The 22,227-nt window shown below is 40.2% G+C and overlaps 1 protein-coding gene across 1 annotated transcript in view; it reads right to left on the bottom strand.

The window, feature by feature from the left end:
* The window catches only part of GALNTL6 (polypeptide N-acetylgalactosaminyltransferase like 6), a 948,842-nt gene that overhangs the window by 454,541 nt on the left and 472,074 nt on the right, over positions 1-22,227 (bottom strand). Inside the window, 1 exon segment of the mRNA XM_034772183.1 lies at positions 6,365-6,531. Within this exon segment, the coding sequence (XP_034628074.1) occupies positions 6,365-6,531 (167 nt within the window).

The following is a 22,227-nucleotide window of genomic DNA, read 5'->3' as shown; positions in this document are numbered from 1 at the left end:
TCTGGCCCAATGTTTGTACTGGTTGCAAACTATTGTTCTAATTGACATTACAGTGCTCTCCATGGCACTGTCTCAACTTGGCTAGACTCATGGAGAAGAAATAAGTGCCATGTGTGAAAAGGAGTCATTGCTTAAATGTCAGCTCTAGCCACAGCTCACTATATACAGGTTGTCCCTCACTAAGAAGGAGACAACCATTTCAATCATTTCAGAAATTAAATGAAATAAAGGGCCAAAAGATTAAGATGAAGTGCCAGCTTTCATCCAGGAATTCTTAATCCTTCCTTTGCTGCCCTTGGCTAGCAGTTCATTTGGAGCGAGTTACAAGATGCTATCGGGATTTTGGCCTCTCTGCTGGGAAAATATAGCTTTATTAAAGCACTTACCAAAGAAAACAAAAACAAACCCCTCCAAATTATTTTTGGGCAAATGAAACAAAGATACAAAAGAGGTGGAGCAAAAGTGATAGTTGAAGACAGAAGTAGTGAAACTAGGACTCAGAGAGAGGGACCAGTGCTGTGAATCTGTTACTTTTAATATGCCTCAGGTATTCCACATATTGCTTAGTTCACCCTTACTTATTCTCTGACCCTTTCCTTTTTAAAAGAGAAGTTATGTATTTTGACATAGGAGAACACCTATTGTGAAAAGCTAACATCCACAAAATCAGAAAACCTCCTTCTACTGCAAAGTTTTCCTGTGGCAAGATAGATAAACATGCAATGTAACCTTAATTCAGTCAGTAAAAATTATGCTTGCCCAACATCTGAAGCCACGCATTTACAAACTGGTGTCACAAGTGACATCCTCCTCAAAAAGCTTCTGCAAGTAAAATAAATGGGATTTAATCTGCCGTAAAACAGATTGAATTTATTATTCTTGAGAAAAGCATACAGTTCTGACGTTGAATTACAACTGCTTTGCTTTTAAAACAGGCAGCCCTCAACCTTGCCAAATCACTATTTGCAATCTTGCATGAAGCAATAAAGTCAGATATGAGCTATATGGCCAAACTACCTGCAGCTGGATATTATTATCTGAACATTGATGGTGCTCTGGGTTCTCTACAGACACTGAGGAAGATACGTTCCCTGTCCAAGGAAAGTTAGAATCTAAACAAAATAGCCAACAACTAAATAAACCAGGCAAGAAATCCCTGGCAAACTGGGCATGGAGCTACATGAATGAATAATGTGTGAAGTATTCCCCAAGGGGAATACAATTAAGAGCCAGTGAGATGCTAAACCTCACCTTCTACCAATTTTTATCACTGGTGAGCACTGCATATAGCAGCAGTGGGCAACCTGCGGCCCGTCAGGGGAATCCACTGGTGGGCTGTGAGACAGTTTGTTTACATTGACCGTCTGCAGGCACAGGCTCCCGCAGCTCCCAGTGGCTGCAGTTCGCCATTCCCAGCCAATGGGAGCTGCAGGAAGTGGCGGGGACGGTCAATGTAAACAAAATGTCTTGAGGCCTGCCAGCGGATTACTCTGACGGGCTGCACGCAGCCCACCAGTGATCTAGACTTTTTTTAAATGTCCTGGATGTATAACTTGAAGAGGCTTACATGCACTATATGCAAAAAGAGGGCTTGCTGTAATATATTACTATCAGCTCCCAAGTAAATGTCTTTTCAGACAAATCATGTCATAGAAGTAACACATTTGTCTCTTTTATAGAACTTGTTAAATGACAATACACCTCTACCCTGATATAACACGAATTCTGATATAACGCGGTAAAGCAGTGCCCTGGGGGGGCAGGGCTGCGCACTCCAGCAGATCAAAGCAAGTTCGATATAACATGGTTTCACCTATAACGCGGTAAGATTTTTTGGCTCTTGAGGACAGCGTTATATCGAGGTAGAGGTATTCTTTTTCATGTTTTAGATTTGTATTTTGAATTTCTCTCCCCCTCTCCCTCACCCCTTTACTTACGTTCTTTAAGCCTCAGGCTCATTTCTCTTTGACCTTGACAACACACTAGTGTTTTGCATTCTTGTTTATGATCATATAAAACACTATGGCTCACTTAAAGTTTCACATCCTTTTTTTACCCCATTGTTGTTAAAAAAAAGGGGGAGGGAGCGGGCGGGAGAGATAGAGAAGGGGGCGGCCAGGTCTACAGCAGGAGTGCTGCCACGCGGCCCCTCCCGCTGCGCCGCCTCCTGCCGCGAGGGCTCTGCTCCGGTCGGTGGGGAGGGAAGGAAGAGGACTGCCCTGCAGGGCGCTCTGGTTCTCCGCGCCGCTGCCCCCTACAGGGCGGCCGGAGTGGAACAAAAAAAAAAAAAAAAGCGGCCGTAAAAGGAAAAGTTATTTACTTATTCCCATAATACAAGAACTAAGGGTCATCAAATGAAATTAATAGGCAGCAGGTTTAAAACAAATAAAAGGAAGTTCTTCTTCACGCAGCGCACAGTCAACTTGTGGAACTCCTTACCTGAGGAGATTGTGAAGGCTAGGACTATAACAGAGTTTAAAAGAGAACTGGATAAATTCATGGTGGTTAAGTCCATTAATGGCTATTAGCCAGGACGGGTAAGGAATGGTGTCCCTAGCCTGTCTGTCTGTCAGAAGGTGGAGATGGATGGCAGGAGAGAGATCACTTGATCATTGCCTGTTAGGTTCACTCCCTCTGGGGCACCTGGCATTGGCCACTGTCGGTAGACAGGATACAGGGCTAGATGGACCTTTGGTCTGACCCAGTACAGCCTTTCTTATGTTCTTATGTGCAGCCCTAGGATTGGGCAGAATGCCGCCTCGAACAATCTGCCGCCCCAAGCACCAGCTTGCTCAGCTGGTGCCTGGAGATGGGCCTGGTTAAGACAACCAGAAAAAAGAACCATTTTTACTAAATACATCAATAAATTTTTCTTTGATTTCTTCAGATGTGATAGGAAACATATGAAAAAAAGACTTTTTAAGACACTGTGCCTTCTGAGATATACCAAAATGTAGATTTCTACCTCAGGATTGTGAGAGCTTCTTTCATTCACACAGTCATCAAACACTGAATTTCTTCATAAATAAATATTGCACAGACATATTTTATAACATTTGTTTAGCTTCCTTTTTTTATATCAGCTCTCTAGTTTCGGGTTATATCAAGATTTAAAAGATGTAGTTGTTCTTCTGGTTTTAGAATACCTAAATGTCATAATTTATTGCTAATGTTATGCATGAACAAGCCAAAGGTTTTGGTATTGACAGCTAAAGCTGAAGGAATAAAATCAAGGCACACAAATAACTTTTCATAAATAATCTAGCCAAATGCTCAGTGATAGGCTATGCACTAAAACATTTTTGTTGTCTGTCATCTAAGACTCTTTATATGCACTTCAGTGTTAACATTAGGTAAAAATATAAAATAGGAAAAGAACTGACATTCCTTCATCTATTTTTACAATCCTTTGAAGTTGTTAAGTGTTCTCCACCTTTCTAAATAATTGTATTTCCAACTAATTCGTTGGTCTCTTAGTTATCACTCCGCAATAGTGTTCTGAAGAAGAGTTTGATTAATAAAGGACCTCGGAGGGAATGCTAGACACCTATCATCAGTTTTAAAATAATTTGGAAGGGATAAGTACAGTTTAAATGAATCCTGAACCATATAAAAACTTTAATGGCAGAGTGCACTAATTCACACTTTTCAGTTGAATACCATGGCAAAAATGTAACATTATTTAAATGATATAACTGGCTTCAGAACAATAGGAACCAGACTAAATCAGGCACTTACAATATGGTACTTATTAGGAAAAAGGACAATGACACTAATGGATACACATTCATCACTAGCACATGTGAAAACATCTCCAGCACAGAGGTGATAGAGTACAACAATTTGCTCTCTATTCCCAGGGATTTCAATAACAGTTACACAGATTAATTAGCCATAGGCTGTTTTAGATATGCCTTCTTTGCTTCCTCTTCTAGTCTTTCAAAAAGAGATCCCGTACAGGATGTAGAACGGATTTTACTAATTACAGATAAGGTATTTCACAAATCACTGTGATTGGATCATTCCATGAACTGAAAAGTCATCTTGCAACAGAAGTACAAATCAAACTAATCCATCTGTATTACACAAGCTTGGAGGACTATTATGGAGCTGGTGAGCCCCCACAGCAATTCAAGTTTCTATGAAATGTTTAGATACTATTGAATCTGCATTTTCCACTACAGGTTTTTTTTTTTACACTATTTTAGTGTTAATCATTTGGGGGGAGGGATAGCTCAGTGGTTTGAGCATTGGCCTGCTAAACCCAGGGTTGTGAGTTCAATCCTTGAGGGGACCATTTAGGGATCTGGGGCAAAAAATCTGTCTGGGGATTGGACTAAATGACCTTCTGAGGTCCCTTCCAACCCTGATATTCTATGATATTTGAGGTAGGAACAGTGTTTTGCAAAGTAATTTCTTTAAACTAGTATTCATTTTTCAGTGGGACACAGTCTTGTACTGTCTCTTTCAGAAGCCTTATCTTCATCCCTGTATTAACAACAAATGTCTTGGTCTAAAAGGTTCAGACTTTCTCTAAGCTGAATATAATTTTGAACTATGTGACTCCCACAGTTTTAACCAAACTCTATGTACAACGTTTGAAAATGTACTCCAAAGGTGGAAATGTGGTGACATTTATTCATACAAAATATTTTCACCCTGCTAAGAGAGGTCTTGCTTAGCAGACAGAGGGCGCTCACTAGAAACAAACCAACACACTGAGAACTGCTAAAAGAGAGACAAGATTATTTGATTAATTGTAACTGATTCTCTCTAGTAACCAGGAGGTAGATTTAAACCTTCTAGACCAATAATATTTAATATTATAAAAGCTACTTTTATTGTCAGTAAAACCTTCATAAAACACTACTACTATACCACCATATTCTGAACGCATATATGGTCACGAGTGCTTATGAGAGAACAGGGTCTCAGTAACAGTGTTCTCTTGAAGTAAAATTATTCTTTTTAAAACTTCTAGTATGTTTTCAGATAACCAATAAGACTTCTCCTTACAAATGTCTCTACAGCTTGTTTACTACTGGAAAATCACTTGCCTGTCGAAAAATTGCAACACTACCTTACAATTCTTGTCCCAGAAAACTCTGGTCATAGTATAGAATCTATGAAGCAGGGAGCAGCCAGCTTTACACTTGCTTACTTCATGATTACAGTTAAACTACATTATATGTAGAAGGACAGTTCATCAAAATTCATATGGTAATAGAGATGACAGTGATGAGAAGCCAAGATAGAATCATGTGTCACACACCCCCCTCTTCAAATATCATTGTCAAATAAAAATCTTGCTGAGAAATGCTCTGTCACAGCAATGGTACACAAACATTTTTCTCAGACACTAAAGGTTTCCTGCCATAATAGTTGTAGGTCAGAAATTTGCTCTGATAAATTCCATATTGAGACAAAAGTTAATTATCTAGAAAACTACCCAAGAATGCAGTTTCCCCTTTACACCACATATCAATCCACTTGGAGATGAGCAACAGCTTTGGTGGATTGCAGTTCAGAGAAAGGTTCACCTTCATCAAGTATCCACTGACAGTTTTAAAATTCAAAGTTGTTTACAAGATTTAAGGTCAGAAAAATAAAGTACATTTGAAAAGAAATAATTATTTGATTTTTTTAATCAATACCTCAAACTGCCATTGTTGGATTTTACCAAGAAGAAAGGGGACTTATTGACATTGAATTCAAGAACTAATGATGGAGGATGACTAACACTTGCAGCAATTCAGAGGCTAAGGCTTCAAAACAAAAACAAAACAAAAAAGATTTTTTTAGTTTTACTTTATCCAGATTTCTAGAAATTTCAATGTTCAAAACTCATGTTCTGAAGCAATGTTCCCTTTTTAGTCAAAAGGCTATAATGTGAAAAAAATATAATATTGTCATTCTTTGGTATGGCCATTTTGTACAGTTAAATGGCGCTGCCTCATGCAATAAAACACAAGTTAAGAAATCTGTCAAGTCACATCCAAAAGGTGAAAGTTAATAGGTTTTTACTGGGGAGAATAAAGCCTACAGAAAAAAATATGTTTTCAACATTACTAATTTGCAGCATTTCAGAAAGATGCACCAATTCAAACATTTTATTAGTGGAAAAGCATGAGAGAGATTTTACCTTTTTCTTCTTCTTAATATAAAATATATTTCACCCTTCATCTATAGTAACACACAAGCTAACCACAAAACCTAACTAAACAAGCAGTGCTCAATGCATGAGCAAACTATAACAACTAAACTGATCTTTTCTGGGTACAACTGGTCAAACAGGTTTTGTTTCTTTATATTTTCCTCTCATTTAATTTCTACATAGTCACAATCTTAAACCACTGGATCTTACCTCTGTCACTGAAGTCATCCACAAGAATGATTTCAGCTATGAGGATGTCTGGAGTCCGGTTGATAATGCTGTATATGGTTCGCAAGAGTGAAGTCCATCCTTCGTTATGAAATGGGATAATTATGCTAGTATTTGGCAACTTTTCCAAGTATACCTTGTGCTTACAGCTGAGAAGGGGGGAAAAAAAAGGAGGCGTATAAGAACAGAGAAGAGTAGAATGGATTCAGTATATACAACTCAACTGTTTGCTCTGTTCAGCCATCACATTTTGTGGTGTGAAATGACTCAGTATATCCAAACAGTGTCTTTAACTCTATAATCAATCACATCATTAATTAAATTATGTATTTAATTAAATAGCATTAACTACCGACACAGTACCTGCCATGAAACGAATATTCAATAACTACTGGGTCCTTTTTTATTCAAGTACTCAATAGCAAGGATTTTACAAATATAACACCTTAAATTAGAAAAAATGAAGGTACAATAGTGTAATGCTGATGTAAACTCAGAAGTAGATTATGTGGCTTCAGTGGGAATTGTTCCTGAGTAACTAGTAGAGGATGTGCATTCTAAATACTATTTCTCTTTATAAGGATATATTTACTCAAAATATTTTTGAAATATCATATTAAAAGAAGAATTTGAATGATCCTTTTATTATCCAAAGCAAAGAAGAATTGTAAAATTAGTTCTTTACTCAAAAAGGCAAAACTGGTAGACAACGAAAAGTTATTTTACTAGATAGTATATATTCAAACAAAGACTTACGCAAGTACAACTCCAGCTCTACTTCTAAATATTCAATACAATGGATGCCATTAAATGAAAAGTGTTAAAAAAAACATGTCTCTGGATATCAACACTAATCTTTTTCTAACTGCAAAGGCAACAGTATTTCACCTGTTAATCAACAACTGCATTTATATAATATCATCCAGTAAAATACATACTTAAAAGCTTATCATTTTGCAACAATGCCTAAAAGCCCCTTAATTCTGAGATAAACTTTCAAACATAATGTCTGGAGTGGATAGTTACACTACATTTAGTGGGCTATAGAGCCTTTTATCTAGAGGTCAGTGTTTCAAATTCAGCTCCAGTCAACAGTGATGCAAAGTCATTACGATCCAATATCTTTTTAGTAATCCGTGGGAAATAGTTGGAGACCTCAGCCCAGCCCCTAATAGATGTTCAGATCATAATTGGCATGCCTTCTTATCCATTGCAGCAAAGAAGCCAAAGATTGAATAAGTATGGTGCCTGATTCATCCTCTCACACAGAACTCTTGGGTGAATATCCCCTGGTCCCGGTGAATTATTACTATTTAATTTAATCAATTTGTTCCAAAAACATCCTCTATTGACACCTCAGTCTGGGGCAGTTCCTCAGATTTATCACGTAAAAAGAATGGCTCAGATATGAGAATCTCCCTCACATTCTTTGTCAGGGCCTCCCAGCGCGGCAGGGGAGGGCGGCCGGAGTCCCGGGAGGAGGGCGGCGAGCCCCGGCCATGGCCCCGCTCTCCCCGGTCGCCGGAGCACCGCGCCGTCCCCCTCCAGGTGCCGCCCCAAGCACAAGCTTGGTGGGCTGGTGCCTGGAGCCGGCCCTGTTCTTTGTAGTGAAGAGAGAGGCAGAGAAGCTTAATATATTCTTTGCAACAGCCTTATTTTCCTTGAGTGCTCCGTTAGCACCTCAATTGTCCAGTGGCCCCACGGATTGTTTGGCAGGCTTCCTGCTTCTGATGTAGTTCACAAAATTTTGCTGTAGGTTTTTGCCTTCTGTTTGTTGCTCTTCAAATTCTTTTTGGCCTGCCTAATTACACTTTTATACTTGACTTACCAGAGTTGATGTGCCTTTCTATTTTCCTCAGTAGGATTTGACTTCCAATTTTTGAAATATGTCTTTTTGTCTCTAATGGCCTCTTTTACTCTGCTGTTTAGCTATGGTGGTATTGTTTTGGTACTCTTACTTTTTTTAAAAAATTGGCACACACAATTAGTTTGAGCTTCTATTATGGTATTTTTTTTAAAGTTGCCATGCAGCTTGCCAGCACGTCACTCTTGTGACTGTTCCTTTTGATTTCTGTTTAGCCTTATCCTTACATCAGTAGTAATTGCAGAAGAGAGTCCATTAGTGTTCTTTGAACAATACAATGAAACTTGGTTTGGGCCTTATATTTTCCAGAAAACATTAATTAAAAACCCCAACAGTCTTGGGAACAGATTCAAGACAACTTTCATTATCACATTCTCCTCACAAGTATCAGTGACATGGAAAAGCACTCTTAACTGTTAGTTCAGGTACAGCCAGCTCTTAATTTTTTCATTGCCATATAAACAAACAAGTACTCTTTCTTCTGCAAACCCCCATAACATCACTAGAGGAGAAAGAAATTGGGATGGAGTGGCAGTAGTTGCTATAGCTACAGATACTATTGTGAAGAACACGAATAATAAATACAAATATCAATGCCATTGAGAAGCTTAATCCTCAGAACAGGTGGTGTGATAAATGACGCAGGGGTAGCTCCCTTTTATGGATACCCAGCCAGCCAGTTAGCTGTAAAATCCCTCTTGGTGTCTGTTCTATGCTTGCTTTACCTACAGAGGGTTAACAAGTCCACAGGTAAAAGAAAAGGAATAGGCACCTGACCAAAAGAGCCAAAGGGAAGGCTAGAACTTTTTAAAATTGGGAAAGAAGCTTTCCCTTTGTTTCTGTTGTGTCTCTCTGGAAAAGAGGGGAACAGAGGGCAGCAGGAATGCTGTGTAAAGCTTTAAGCCAGGTATGAGAAATCATCAGCTCATAACTAGAATTACTTATTTGAAACCCCCCCAAATATGTAAGTAAATTAGGAATCAGAGGGGTAACCATGTTAGTCTGGATCTGTAAAAAGCGACAAAGAGTCCTGTGGCAAAGAGTCCTTTGTCGCTTTTTAAATTAGGAATGTTTAGATAGACGCGATCAGGTTTATTTCTTATTTTGGCATGTGGATCTCCTCCGTGCTAACCCCAGATGCTTTTGTTTGTTTGTAACCTTAAAGCTGAACCCCGCCAAGAAAGCTATTTTGAGTGCTTAATTTTTGGAATCGCTCTTTTAAAATCTAGCAAAAGCCTAAATTCCAGATGTATTTTTTTTCCTTTTTGTGTTTAATAAAATTTACCTTTTTTAAGAACAGGATTGGAGTTTTGGTGTCCTAGAGGTTTGTGCATGTTGTTTGACTAGCTGGGGACAACAGCTGATTTCCTTTGCTTTCTTTCTCAGTTCTTCCCCAGAGGGGAGTGTGTGTGAAAGGGCTTAAGGGTACCCCTCAGGGAGGAATTCCCAAGTGCTCCTTCCTGGGTCCAAGGGCGGGGGTGGGGGCGTTGCATTTGGATGGTGGCAGCGTTTACCAAGCCAAGGTCAGAGAAAAGCTGCAACCTTGAGAGTTTAATACAAGTCTGGAGTGGCAAGTATAAATTTTTAAAATCCTTGTGGGCCCCCAGCTTCCATACTCAAAGTCCCAGTGTGGGGATTCAGCCTTGACAGGTGGCCTGTCACTGGCATTAGTTTTTGTTCATGAAAACAAGAGGTTATAGTAACTAATCATGATATAAAGAAAATATACTTAAAGCTTTACATTCAGAGAGTTTTTAGAAAAATGTGTGTTATCTTCTAATCTGAAAGAGAAAATCTGAAGTTTCATACGTTTAGTGTCCATCATTAAAAGTTTCCGGCCCCTAATAGTTTGCTTTTCTTTATGTCTATGTAATCTAGTTATTTTTAAAAAGCTAAATTACCTGTAATTCTACTTATCTGAAGATATCAGGGCAGATTGTCAGCTGGTAAGAATTGTCATAGCTCCACGTGCTTCTGTGGACCTATGAAAATTTACATCCTGATGCAAAAGGCTTAATCCTGGGTCTCATGCCTCCAGCATAAATCATATAGGAAGCTCTCCTACCTCTTAAGATTTTTGATCTTCAGACATCTGTAGGTTGCTTCAGGGGTCTGCCCTGTTGATCACGTTTCAGCTTCAGGATGAAAGAACCTCCTAATCTTTAATTACATATAAAAATACAGGGCCAGAGTTTATTTGAAATGGATACAAGAGCATCAAATCACTCCTGAACAATGACTAGATGCAGGACAAATGAGTGCTCCTTCGATGACTCCACTACATATCATTTCATCATTCAAGCCCCACACTCTGCAGAGAGAAGGGTGAATGAATGAGTGAGAATCCTGGAAGTTGTTGTCCAGAGGGAAGCAGAGTTACATATCTAGACCAGGCTCTTTCACTGTATGGGTCTAACCAGTATCTTGGTGGGACTTGGAACTTTCACTTAGTTATAAGTGATACTATACTTAAGGTTGCCCAATACTTCCCATTTTAAGACCTGGCTTACAACTGCTCATAATTTTGCTAATCTGTAACAGTTTGAGCTGAAAGTTTCCATGCTAGGTGTCTGCCTCCAACTGATCTTACTCCCGAAGGAATTCTGTGCCAATAATTAAAAATTCTGCAAACAATATTTTAAAATTCTGAACATTTTATTTGTCAAAATAACACTACATAATCATGCCAGCTTCAATTATTTTGGTAGTTTATTTCAAAACACCTGTCAGCAAGTATATCTGTAACAATACAGACACACACACAAATTCCCCCGGACTACAGCGTTAAAGAACCCAGTTCCTGTTTCTCTGCCTTCTCTCCTCCACCCCGCAAGATCCCAGCTGGGGTGGGGGCAGTTACCCACAAACCCTCCCCCCCCAAAGCCACCTTCAGGAGCCCCCAGCCAATGCACCCAAACCTCCTCCTCCCCAGAGCTCAGCTGCGCCCCCCAGCCCAGATACCCGCATCCCATCTCCCCCCAATCCTAGCTGTGCCCCCCCTTTCCCAGACACCCGTCCTTCTCCACCCCCAGAGCCCAGGGATCCAGAGGGAGAAACTGCCTGATGCTCAGTCCCAGGCTTGCACAGAGTTCCCTGCATGCTGCCCTCTCCTTCCCTCAGGGCATGCTGGGAACTCCAGCTGCCAGGAACCATCTAGCTTCCTCTCCCTCCTTCCAGGAGTGTCTTCTATGTGCAAACTAGGCTCTGCTGGGTCCAGCAGACCCTAGTGGTGGCTAGCAGCACTGCAGCTCATTTCTGTGGGGGGAAAGGAAATTCTGAGCGCACATTAATTTCTGTAAAATTCTGCATTGCGCAGTGGTGCAGAATTCCCCCAGGAGTATGATATATATCTATGTATAAAGTAGCATCTAAAGTGATTCAACTATTTCTGAGAATTGGATAAGGGAAAATATTAAACTGTTTGGAAATTTTCTAACAGAAAATTTTTCCATTGGAAGATGCCAATTAATCCAAAACTAAATGTTATGTGAAAACAATGTAAATTTCAATTAAATGTCATTTACAAAAAACAGGACATTTCAATTTTCCATTTTGCAATGATTTTTCATTTCAATTTTTTATTTTATAGATATAAAATAAGTCAGAATAGGAACATTTTGATTTTATTGAACAAGATATCAAAATGTTTCACTCAACCTGAAACTATTTTTTGGGGAGAGAGAGGAATTTTGTTTTGTGAGAAATTTTGAATTTTTTTGGTTTTGTTCTGTTTTGGAGTAGGAAAAAAATGAAATCATGGAATTTCTCACAAAAATCCAGTTCCGGGCCAGCTATATTTAAGTTTTATCCAGGTTAAAAAATTATTACAACTTTTTGTTGGGCAGCTTTAATGCCTCCATACTTTGGAGCAGGGCCTTGACATTTGTCAGAGGGGTCTTCTTGCTATCTGGAATATACCTTTTGCCATCTCTGTGAAAATTCACCCAAATTTGGCCAAGTTATGAGTTTCTGGAAAAAAAAAATCACAGTTCATATGTGCTCAATACAGACTCTTTACAGTTTGTCAGCTACAGTATCTGAAGACTCTGACTGACCTAAGATGGACCTAAGATGGACTCTCCCTGAAACTGCTGCATCTGGCAACTAGGAGCCATCTATGTACAGGGTCAGAAGGGTATATAACCAGTAAATCACAGAGCATACACACACAATGTCTTTGTGTATCAATATATTTAATTATCCTAGTATTTCATTCAATGCACCCACATATGAATAGTCTCTAGAGCACAGGAAGGCGGGGCCTGAGCTCATTTTATTTCATAAAAAATATTTGGGAAGTACTGCTGCCCGGATTGTCCCTTTAGAGGAGTCTCACTCACGAATGGTAAATGTAATTCAAGGGATGTATAAAAGAGATAAAGAAGAACACTGCCTTAAGCACTATAAGCAAGATCAGTGTTAAACCACAAAGAAATGGGAGAATATGAGCTCCTCTTCCTTGGAAATATGTTTTGTAAGACTGAGGAACCAAAACAAGGTTCCTCCCTATGATCTGAATGTAAGCAGAAGAGATTTACTAACTACAAGTGAAGACATGCAGCTGCTTTTGCCTAAAATCCAGATTGAAAATTTCATAAGTTAGGACAGTACAAACTGCTCTGCCTCAGATAATATAAGCCTTGGCATGACCTAACTGTCAGCCAGCCAGGTCATAGCAGTGAAAAATGCAGTTAGACAGCCCTTTAGGTATGGCTTTAACAAGAGCATTTCTCAATGAATTAGCATCAAAGAGACAAAAGTTGAATGGACTTTCTCAGGCCTTTACTTCTGCTTCAAGTAGAACCTCAAGGAGCTTTTAAAGCTTAGACTGTGGTGAGAGGTCTCCTTGAGATGGGCATGGAAAGAACATGGAGCTCTATTTTACAAAAGAACGTCAGACTAGACTGAAGCACCAACTTATCCATTCAAAGGTTATGTCATCAGCCTGTAACTAATTAAGTGCCTCCTAAACCCATAAGAGCTTTTGTAAGTTTAGTGTCTTTCTCTTGTGAAATCTGTGCTATATTTTGATCCAGGTTCCCTTTGGACTTAGTGCAAATATAAGAACAGCCATACTGGGTCAGCCCAGTATCCTGTCTTCCAATAGTGGCCAATTCCAGGTGCCCCAGAGGGAATGAACAGAACAGGTAATCATCAAGTGATCCATCTCCTGTGGCCCATTCCCAGCTTCTGGCAAACAGAGCATAGTGACACCATCCCTGCCCATCTTGGCTAATAGCCATTGATTGACTCATCCTCCATGAATTTATATAGTTCTTTTTTGAACCCTGTTATAGTCTTTGCCTTCACAACATCCCCTGGCAAAGAGTTCCACAACTCCATAACCGCAATGGTTGACTGTACGTTGTGTGAAGAAATACTTCCTTCTGTTTGTTTTAAACCTGCTGCCTCTTAATTTCATTTGGTGACCCCTAGTTCGTGTGTTATGAAAAAGAGTAAACATTTCCTTATTTACTTTTTCCACACCAGTTATGATTTAATAGATTTCAATCATCTCTTTTCCAAGCTAAGTACCAGTCTTATTAATCCTCCTCATATGGAAGCTGTTCCAGACCCCGGATCATTTATGTTGCCATTTTCTGCACCTTTTCCCATTCCAATACATCTCTTTTAAGAAGGGTGACCACATATGCACACAGTATTCAAGATGTGGGCGTACCATAGATTTATATAGAGGCAATATAATATTTTCTGTCTTATCTATCCCTTTCTTAATGATTCCTAACATTGTTAGCTTTTTTGACAGGTGCTGCACATTGAGTGGATGTTTTCAGAGAACTATCCACAATGACTCCAAGATCTCTTTCTTGAGTGGTAACAGCTAATTTAGACCCCATTGTTTCATATGTATATTTGGGATTGTTTTTTCCATTGTGCATTTACTTTGCATTTATCAACACTGAATTTCATCTACCATTTTTTTTTTTGCCCAGTCACCCAGTTTTGTGAGATCCCTTTGTAACTCTTCACTTTGGACTTAACTATCTTGTGTAGTTTTGTATCAGCAGCAAATTTTTCCACCTCACTGTTTACCCCTTTTTCCAGATAATTTATGAATATGCTGAATAGTACTGGTCTCAGTACAGACCGTTGGGGGACACCACTACGTTACCTCTCTCCATTCTGAAAACTGACTATTTATTCCTACCCTTTGTTTCCTATCTTTTAACCAGCTACTGATCCATGAGAAGACTTTCTCTCTTATCCCATGATTTACTGAACTGCCTTTGGTGAGGGACCATGTCAAAGGCTTTCTGAAAATCTAAGTACACTGTATCCATTGGATCACCCTGGTCCACATGCTTGTTGACCCTCTCAATTAATTCTAGTAGATTGGAGAGGCATGATTTACCTTTACAAAAAACATGTTGACTCTTCCCCTACAAATCATGTTCATCTATGTGTCTGATAATTCTGTTCTTCACTATAGTTTCAAATAGTTTGCCTGATACTGATGTTAGGCTTACTGGCCTGTAATTGCCAGGATCATTTCTGGAGACTTTTAAAAAAATGGCGTCACATTAGCTATCCTCCAGTCATCTGATACAGAAGCTGATTTAAACGATAGGTTATATACCACCGTTGTTAGTTCAGCAATTTCACATTTGAGTTCCTTCACAACTCTTGAGTGAATATCATCTGGTCCTAGTGACATATTACTGTTTAATTTATCAATTTGTTCCCAAACTTCCTCTAATGACACCTCAATCTGGAACAGTTCCTCAGATTTGTCACCTAAAAAGAATGGCTCAGATTAGGGAATCTTCCTCACATCCTCAGCCGTGAAGACCGATGCAAATAATTTATTTCGTTCCCCTGTAATGGCCTTCTCATCCTTGAGAAGTCTCCAGAAATTTAGCATTTCAGTTGTCCAATGGGCCCTCGGTTGTTTAGTAGGCTTCCTGCTTCTGATGTACTTAAAAAAGTATAGAGACAAGCTGCTAAGTGTTCCTTTGAATGTTATTGGGAATCTCTCTGTCTCCTATGTTTTATATGGCTGCCCACCACTGTAGTAGTTAAGCAACTTCCATGTAAAATAGATTTAACTCCCTAAAGAACTAAATGGAGTCTCTAGCTCTTCTCCCTTTTCTAGTTATGGAAAGATATAAAACTATCCCGAGTATTTATTTTTAAAGGGTTGTGGGAGAGGCGGCGATGTTTGATGTTGCAAATGTCATTCTGCTTATGATGGAAAAGCTGAGCCACCAATCCTTTCTCTTTTTTTAAAAAAAGAACCCAACAACTAAGTATGAGGCCGATCATGATTGTAGAATAATATTTTATCTTCTACAACTTACTTTAGGACTGTGTTGGGTATTTGTTCTTTCTCAAGGAGGATTAAATAATGTGAGGAACACTCAGAGAAGTTTAGGATGATTACATCTGAGTGGTTCTCATCTTTTCCATTTGTTTTAGTTGTCTGAGCAGAAGGCAAAGAACTACTTTTCTCTATTTCTGGATGGCATACTCAGCAACTTGGACAAAATATTCTGCATTATTGTTTGCTCACCCCAGATTGAAATCCTGTAAAAATACATGACATTACTGATTACAAGTCAAAATAAAAATCAATACAATTTAGGTTAGGACTCAGAACTTCCAGGAATGAGAATTTCAAATGGGTTTGTTTTCTTACATCATCTCTTGACACAAGTGTCAATGTTTATTTTATTGAGAGGACTACTATGAATATCAAATATTACTTTAGGTTATAACATTGATTTACAAACATTTTCAGTTCAGTTTGTGTTTTTCTTTAAATGTCGTTCAATAGAATCCATTTAGAAGTCAATAGTTGCTGACTTACCACACAGCTGCTATAGTTATCTTGTGTTCTAAATAGAGTGGAAACTGTTGCTTTTAAACTACTTTAAATGGCTACCAGTGAATATGCAAGGTTTTTCAAGTTGTTTTAGCAATAAGAAATTGATCTGAGTAACTACTTTTTGCCTCACTCATTTGTTCCTAAAACATGGTAACAAAGCTTCCAATTTAACACCAATCAGTTTGTATTAGTGACCCCTTAATATTACTTTAATCCTCCAGTAGAAAACGTTTTAACTTAGATACAAACCATATAATAAACACATTTTATAAAATGGTTACTTAAAGATTCCAAGGAAAGGAGAAAATATTTTTTATGTTCTGGGGAAAAAAAAACAAAACAGATTGAACAGATTTTTTTAAATGAAAAATGATCTTTTTTCCAGAATGTAAGCCCTTAAAAAAACAAACAAAAAAAACCAATGCATCAACATTTATGTAGCACAGCAAGAGGACTGAATGTAAGTGACTTTTCATTTGTACTGATCTATAAAAGCATCTTATAAATTGATTTTCTGTTCTAGTAGCAGAAAGTATTTCAATTTGCAAACAAAGGAAAGTGAACATGGAGCACTCATTGAACTAGGGTCCAAGTTTTGTTGATTGTATGCATACAGTTATATTTCCTGGATAAGCATAATTGCATTTCGCTCATTGCATTTCTAAAAGCAAGCTTTTAGTTTAGCAGTTATCTAAGACTCTTATAGCTAAAACCTGTGTTCTTCACAACTAACCATTTCAAAAAGGAAAACAGCACGATCAACAAAGGGTAACTTTTAATTGAGCAGAATAATAATAGTAATGAGAGTGACCATATGGTGGATAGTTTGCCAGCATAGGACTTAATCCAGTTTCTACTGAAATCAATGAAAATAGTTCTATTGACTTTAAAGGGAGATTGATCAGGGCTACATAGAGGTGGCTTGGGTTGGGTTGGATGAGGGGCTAGAATACCCAGAATGAATGGCCACCACAGCCTGTATAGAATTTGCATAGTGGTAGCTACTGTTATGCCAGTTTATGGAAATATAATAGCAACATGGAAGGATTAAGTTTACAGTGCTGCATTCCTCCCAGTTTGGGAGGAAAATTCCTTTCTGCCCACAATGCTTTCATAATGCCCTCTATGAAACACCATTGCTTAGAATGTGAGGGTGGAATTTCACCCTCAATGTTTCTACTCTCTTTCTCTCAAATATTCTGTACTCATGTTTGCTGCCCCCCCACTTCTCCTTACCACTATCTTGCCTTTTGATAAGTATTTGCACAGGCTTTACCGGGTGATATCTTGCCACATATGAACCAACACCAAAGAGCACAACACTAAGGCTATGGCTATATTGAGACTGGGGGTGTAATTTACAGTTCACATAGACATACCCATGCTAGCTTTAATCTAGCTAGCTCATTAAAAATAGTAGTGAGCGCACAGTTGCACAGTCTTCAGCACCACCTGTAAAGCTCATCTGGATCCCGGCTATGAACTCATTTCTAATCCACGTTGAAATCCATGCTATTGCAACTTTACTGCTATTTTTAGAGAGCTGACTAGCTTAAAACTAGCACGGAAACATCTAAATGAGCTGAGAACTACAGCCCTGGTTGCAGTATAAGTGTAGGCACCTTTTAAATATTTTTTTTTCTTCTAAGTTGGGTTAGTCAGGTTTCCCCCATCCTCCAGGATAGGTAAAAGTTAGGAGTGCTTATACCTTAACTTTCACATTCTTTCATATATGCACACCAGTTAGACTATGAATTAGTGGCTGAACCTTGCAGTCCTTATTCAAGGTCAAACGCTGGAGCAGCATGTAGGTTATATTGTGGTTAGAGGACCAAAAGAATGTCCACGGTATCCATAGGCCTGACACTCTGGGTAGGCCAAGGCCTCTCTAACAGCTAGTAGGTTGACATAGGATAGGAGGAGGAGGAGAACTTCTTAGAACCTCTGCTTAGAGCCATTACATACCCTCGACTCTCTTCCTTAAAACCTTTCACTATTGCTACCACTCCACCAATGGTAGCAAATTCCCACGAGCTTAGAAAGAGCAATGTCATTTTGTACCTTCGTGTTCTTTAACCATGCTCAGAGCAGGTCTGGATGAAAGAATAATAAGAATGTGGTCAGATATCAGCACTCCCACTCTTGTTACTACTAATGGAATGAAACCAGTGGTAGCAATGGTGGGAAAAGTGTCTTACGAGACATGGGCTAAGACAAGGGCTTGAATAGCCGGAAAGGGTGACGGGGAAAGAAAGGAGGACAGCATTTGGCCTTCAGTCTTGAAACTGAAATGACTGTGAGGTTTGTCTGATTTCAGTGTAGTTATAGCTGTGTGGGTCCCAGGACATTAGAGACACAAAGTGGGTAATATCTTTTATTGGACAAACTTCTTTTCTTGAAAGAGAAGCTCATCAGGTCTGGGAAAGGTAGTCAGAGTATCACAGCTAAATCCAAATGGAACAGATTAGCATAGGTAATTCACACATTTTGTAAGAAACCATTACAGGCAGGGCAGAAAAGGTGGGGGAGTTGCGTTGTATGTAAGAGAGGAGTATGACTGCTCAGAGCTCCGGTATGAAACTGCAGAAAAACCTGAGAGTCTCTGGATAAAGTTGAGAAGTGTGAGCAACAAGGGTGATGTCGTGGTTGGAGTCTGCTATAGACCACCAGACCAGGTGGATGAGGTGGACGAGGCTTTCTTCTGGCAACTAGCAGAAGTTGCTAGATCGCAGGCCCTGGTTCTCATGGGAGACTTTAATCACCCTGATATCTGCTGGGAGAGCAATACAGCGGTGCACAGGCAATCCAGGAAATTTTTGGATAATGTAGGGGACAATTTCCTGGTGCAAGTGCTGGAGGAACCAACTAGGGGCAAAGCTTTTCTTGACCTGCTACTCACAAACAGGGAAGAACTAGTAGGGGAAGCAAAAGTGGATGGGAACCTGGGAGGCAGTGACCATGAGATGGTCGAGTTCAGGATCCTGACACAAGGAAGAAAGGAGAGCAGCAGAATACGGACCCTGGACTTCAGAAAAGCAGACTTTGACTCCCTCAGGGAACAGATGGGCAGGATCCCCTGGGAGAATAACATGAAGGGCAAAGGGGTCCAGGAGAGCTGGCTGTATTTTAAAGAATCCTTATTGAGGTTGCAGGAACAAACCATCCCGATGTGTAGAAAGAATAGTAAATATGGCAGACGACCAGCTTGGCTAAACAGTGAAATCCTTGCTGATCTTAAACGCAAAAAAGAAGCTTACAAGAAGTGGAAGATTGGACAAATGACCAGGGAGGAGTATAAAAATATTGCTCACGCGTGCAGGAGTGAAATCAGGAAGGCCAAATCACACTTGGAGTTGCAGTTAGCAAGAGATGTTAAGAGTAACAAGAAGGGTTTCTTCAGGTATGTTAGCAACAAGAAAAAAATCAAGGAAAGTGTGGGCCCCTTACTGAATGAGGGAGGCAACCTAGTGACCGAGGATGTGGAAAAAGCTAATGTACTCAATGATTTTTTTGCCTCTGTCTTCACGCACAAGGTCAGCTCCCAGATTGCTGCACTGGGCAGTACAGCATGGGGAGAAGGTGACCAACCCTCTGTGGAGAAAGAAGTGGTTCGGGACTATTTAGAAAAACTGGATGTGCACAAGTCCATGGGGCCGGATGCGCTGCATCCGAGGGTGCTAAAGGAGTTGGCGGGTGAGATTGCAGAGCCATTAGCCATTATTTTTGAAAACTCATGGCGATCGGGGGAGGTCCCAGATGACTGGAAAAAGGCTAATGTAGTGCCCATCTTTAAAAAAGGGAAGAAGGAGGATCCGGGGAACTACAGGCCAGTCAGCCTCACCTCAGTCCCTGGAAAAATCATGGAACAGGTCCTCAAGGAATCAATTATGAAACATTTAGAGGAGAGGAAAGTGATCAGGAACAGTCAGCATGGATTCACGAAGGGGAAGTCATGCCTGACTAACCTAATTGCCTTCTATGATGAGATAACTGGCTCCGTGGATGAGGGGAAAGCAGTGGATGTGTTATTCCTTGACTTTAGCAAAGCTTTTGATACGGTCTCCCACAGTATTCTTGCCAGCAAGTTAAAGAAGTATGGGCTGGATGAATGGACTGTAAGGTGGATAGAAAGCTGGCTAGATCGTCGGGCTCAACGGGTAGTGATCAATGGCTCCATGTCTAGTTGGCAGCCGGTTTCAAGCGGAGTGCCCTAAGGGTCGGTCCTGGGGCCGGTTTTGTTTAATATCTTTATTAATGATCTGTAGGATGGTGTGGACTGCACTCTCAGCAAGTTTGCAGATGACACTAAACTAGGAGGCGTGGTAGATACACTAGAGGGTAGGGATCGGATACAGAGGGACCTAGACAAATTAGAGGATTGGGCCAAAAAAAACCTGATGAGGTTCAACAAGGACAAGTGCAGAATCCTGCACTTAGGACGGAAGAATCCCATGCACTGCTACAGACTAGGGACCGAATGGCTAGGTAGCAGTTCTGCAGAAAAGGACCTAGGGGTCACAGTGGACGAGAAGCTGGATATGAGTCAACAGTGTGCTCTTGTTGCCAAGAAGGCTAACGGCATTTTGGGCTGTATAAGTAGGGGCATTGCCAGCAGATCGAGGGACGTGATCGTTCCCCTTTATTCGACATTGGTGAGGCCTCATCTGGAATACTGTGTCCAGTTTTGGGCCCCACACTACAAGAAGGATGTGGAAAAATTGGAAAGAGTCCAGCGGAGGGCAACAAAAATGATTAGGGGTCTGGAGCACATGACTTATGAGGAGAGGCTGAGGGAACTGGGATTGTTTAGTCTCCAGAAGAGAAGAATGAGGGGGGATTTGATAGCAGCCTTCAACTACCTGAAGGGGGGTTCCAAAGAGGATGGAGCTCGGCTGTTCTCAGTGGTGGCAGATGACAGAACAAGGAGCAATGGTCTCAAGTTGCAGTGGGGGAGGTCCAGGTTGGATATCAGGAAAAACTATTTCACTAGGAGGGTGGTGAAAAACTGGAATGTGTTACCTAGGGAGGTGGTGGACTCTCCTTCCTTGGAGGTTTTTAAGGCCCGGCTTGACAAAGCCCTGGCTGGGATGATTTAGCTGGGAATTGGTCCTGCTTTGAGCAGGGGGTTGGACTAGATGACCTCTTGAGGTCCCTTCCAACTCTGATATTCTATGATTCTATAATTCATTCAAAGTGAAGTGGTCAATTAACACCACTGCAGTCACAAGACAAAGAAGTCCCTGAAATCCATCCATCCGACAGCAATCAAACAAGCAGACAAAGGGGGTGCCATCATAATTCTCAACCAGGATGTCTATGTTAACAAGGCAAATCAACAACTTTCTACTATAAAGAACTCAAACATAACCCCACACCACAATTCACCCAGGAATTTAAGTATACCATCAAATCTTTTCCCAAACAACTCCAAAACCTCATTCCTCACAAACCCATCCCAGATATCTTCTACATGCCTCCAAGGGTACACAAACAAGGGAACCCAGGCATCCCTATCATATCTGGCCATTGCACTCCTAACTGAAGGAATATCAGGGTTCATAGAAACCATCCTCAAGCCACTCATCACACAAAAAGTCCAGCTTATTCCAGAACACAACCGATTTTCTCCAGAAACTCTGCAACATTAACAACCTTCCTCAGAACACTATCATTCCCACCATAGACATCACCTCCCTCTGCAACAACTTCCCTCACTAGGACGACATAGCTGTCTGCAACAAATATCTGCAAGACAATGGACAATACTCAGATATCCACCCTAAACACATTGCCAACCTCATCCATTTCATCTTCATTCATAACAATTTTATATTCAACAACACACACTTTTTCCAAACCACAGGAACAGCCATGGCTCCCCAGGATGGCTCCCCAAAATGCCAATCTCTTCACTTAGAGGTAGACTTTCCAGAGAGAGGCACAACAAACCCAATGATATACCTGGGATATATCAATGATATTTTCATCCTCTGGACAGACTTCCTAAACTTCTTCAGAGATTTCCATCACAACGTCAATGACTGCCACCCTTCCATCAAACTCTCTCTAGAATACTCCTGCATCAGTATCAACTTCATGGACACCATGATCAGCTACAACAATTGAACCCTGCAG

This window comes from Trachemys scripta, chromosome 5 (assembly GCF_013100865.1).
Source record: "Trachemys scripta elegans isolate TJP31775 chromosome 5, CAS_Tse_1.0, whole genome shotgun sequence".
NCBI classification, from domain to species: domain Eukaryota; kingdom Metazoa; phylum Chordata; order Testudines; family Emydidae; genus Trachemys; species Trachemys scripta.
Note: the sequence above shows the minus strand (reverse complement) of the source record. Positions and strands in the feature narration are given on the sequence as shown.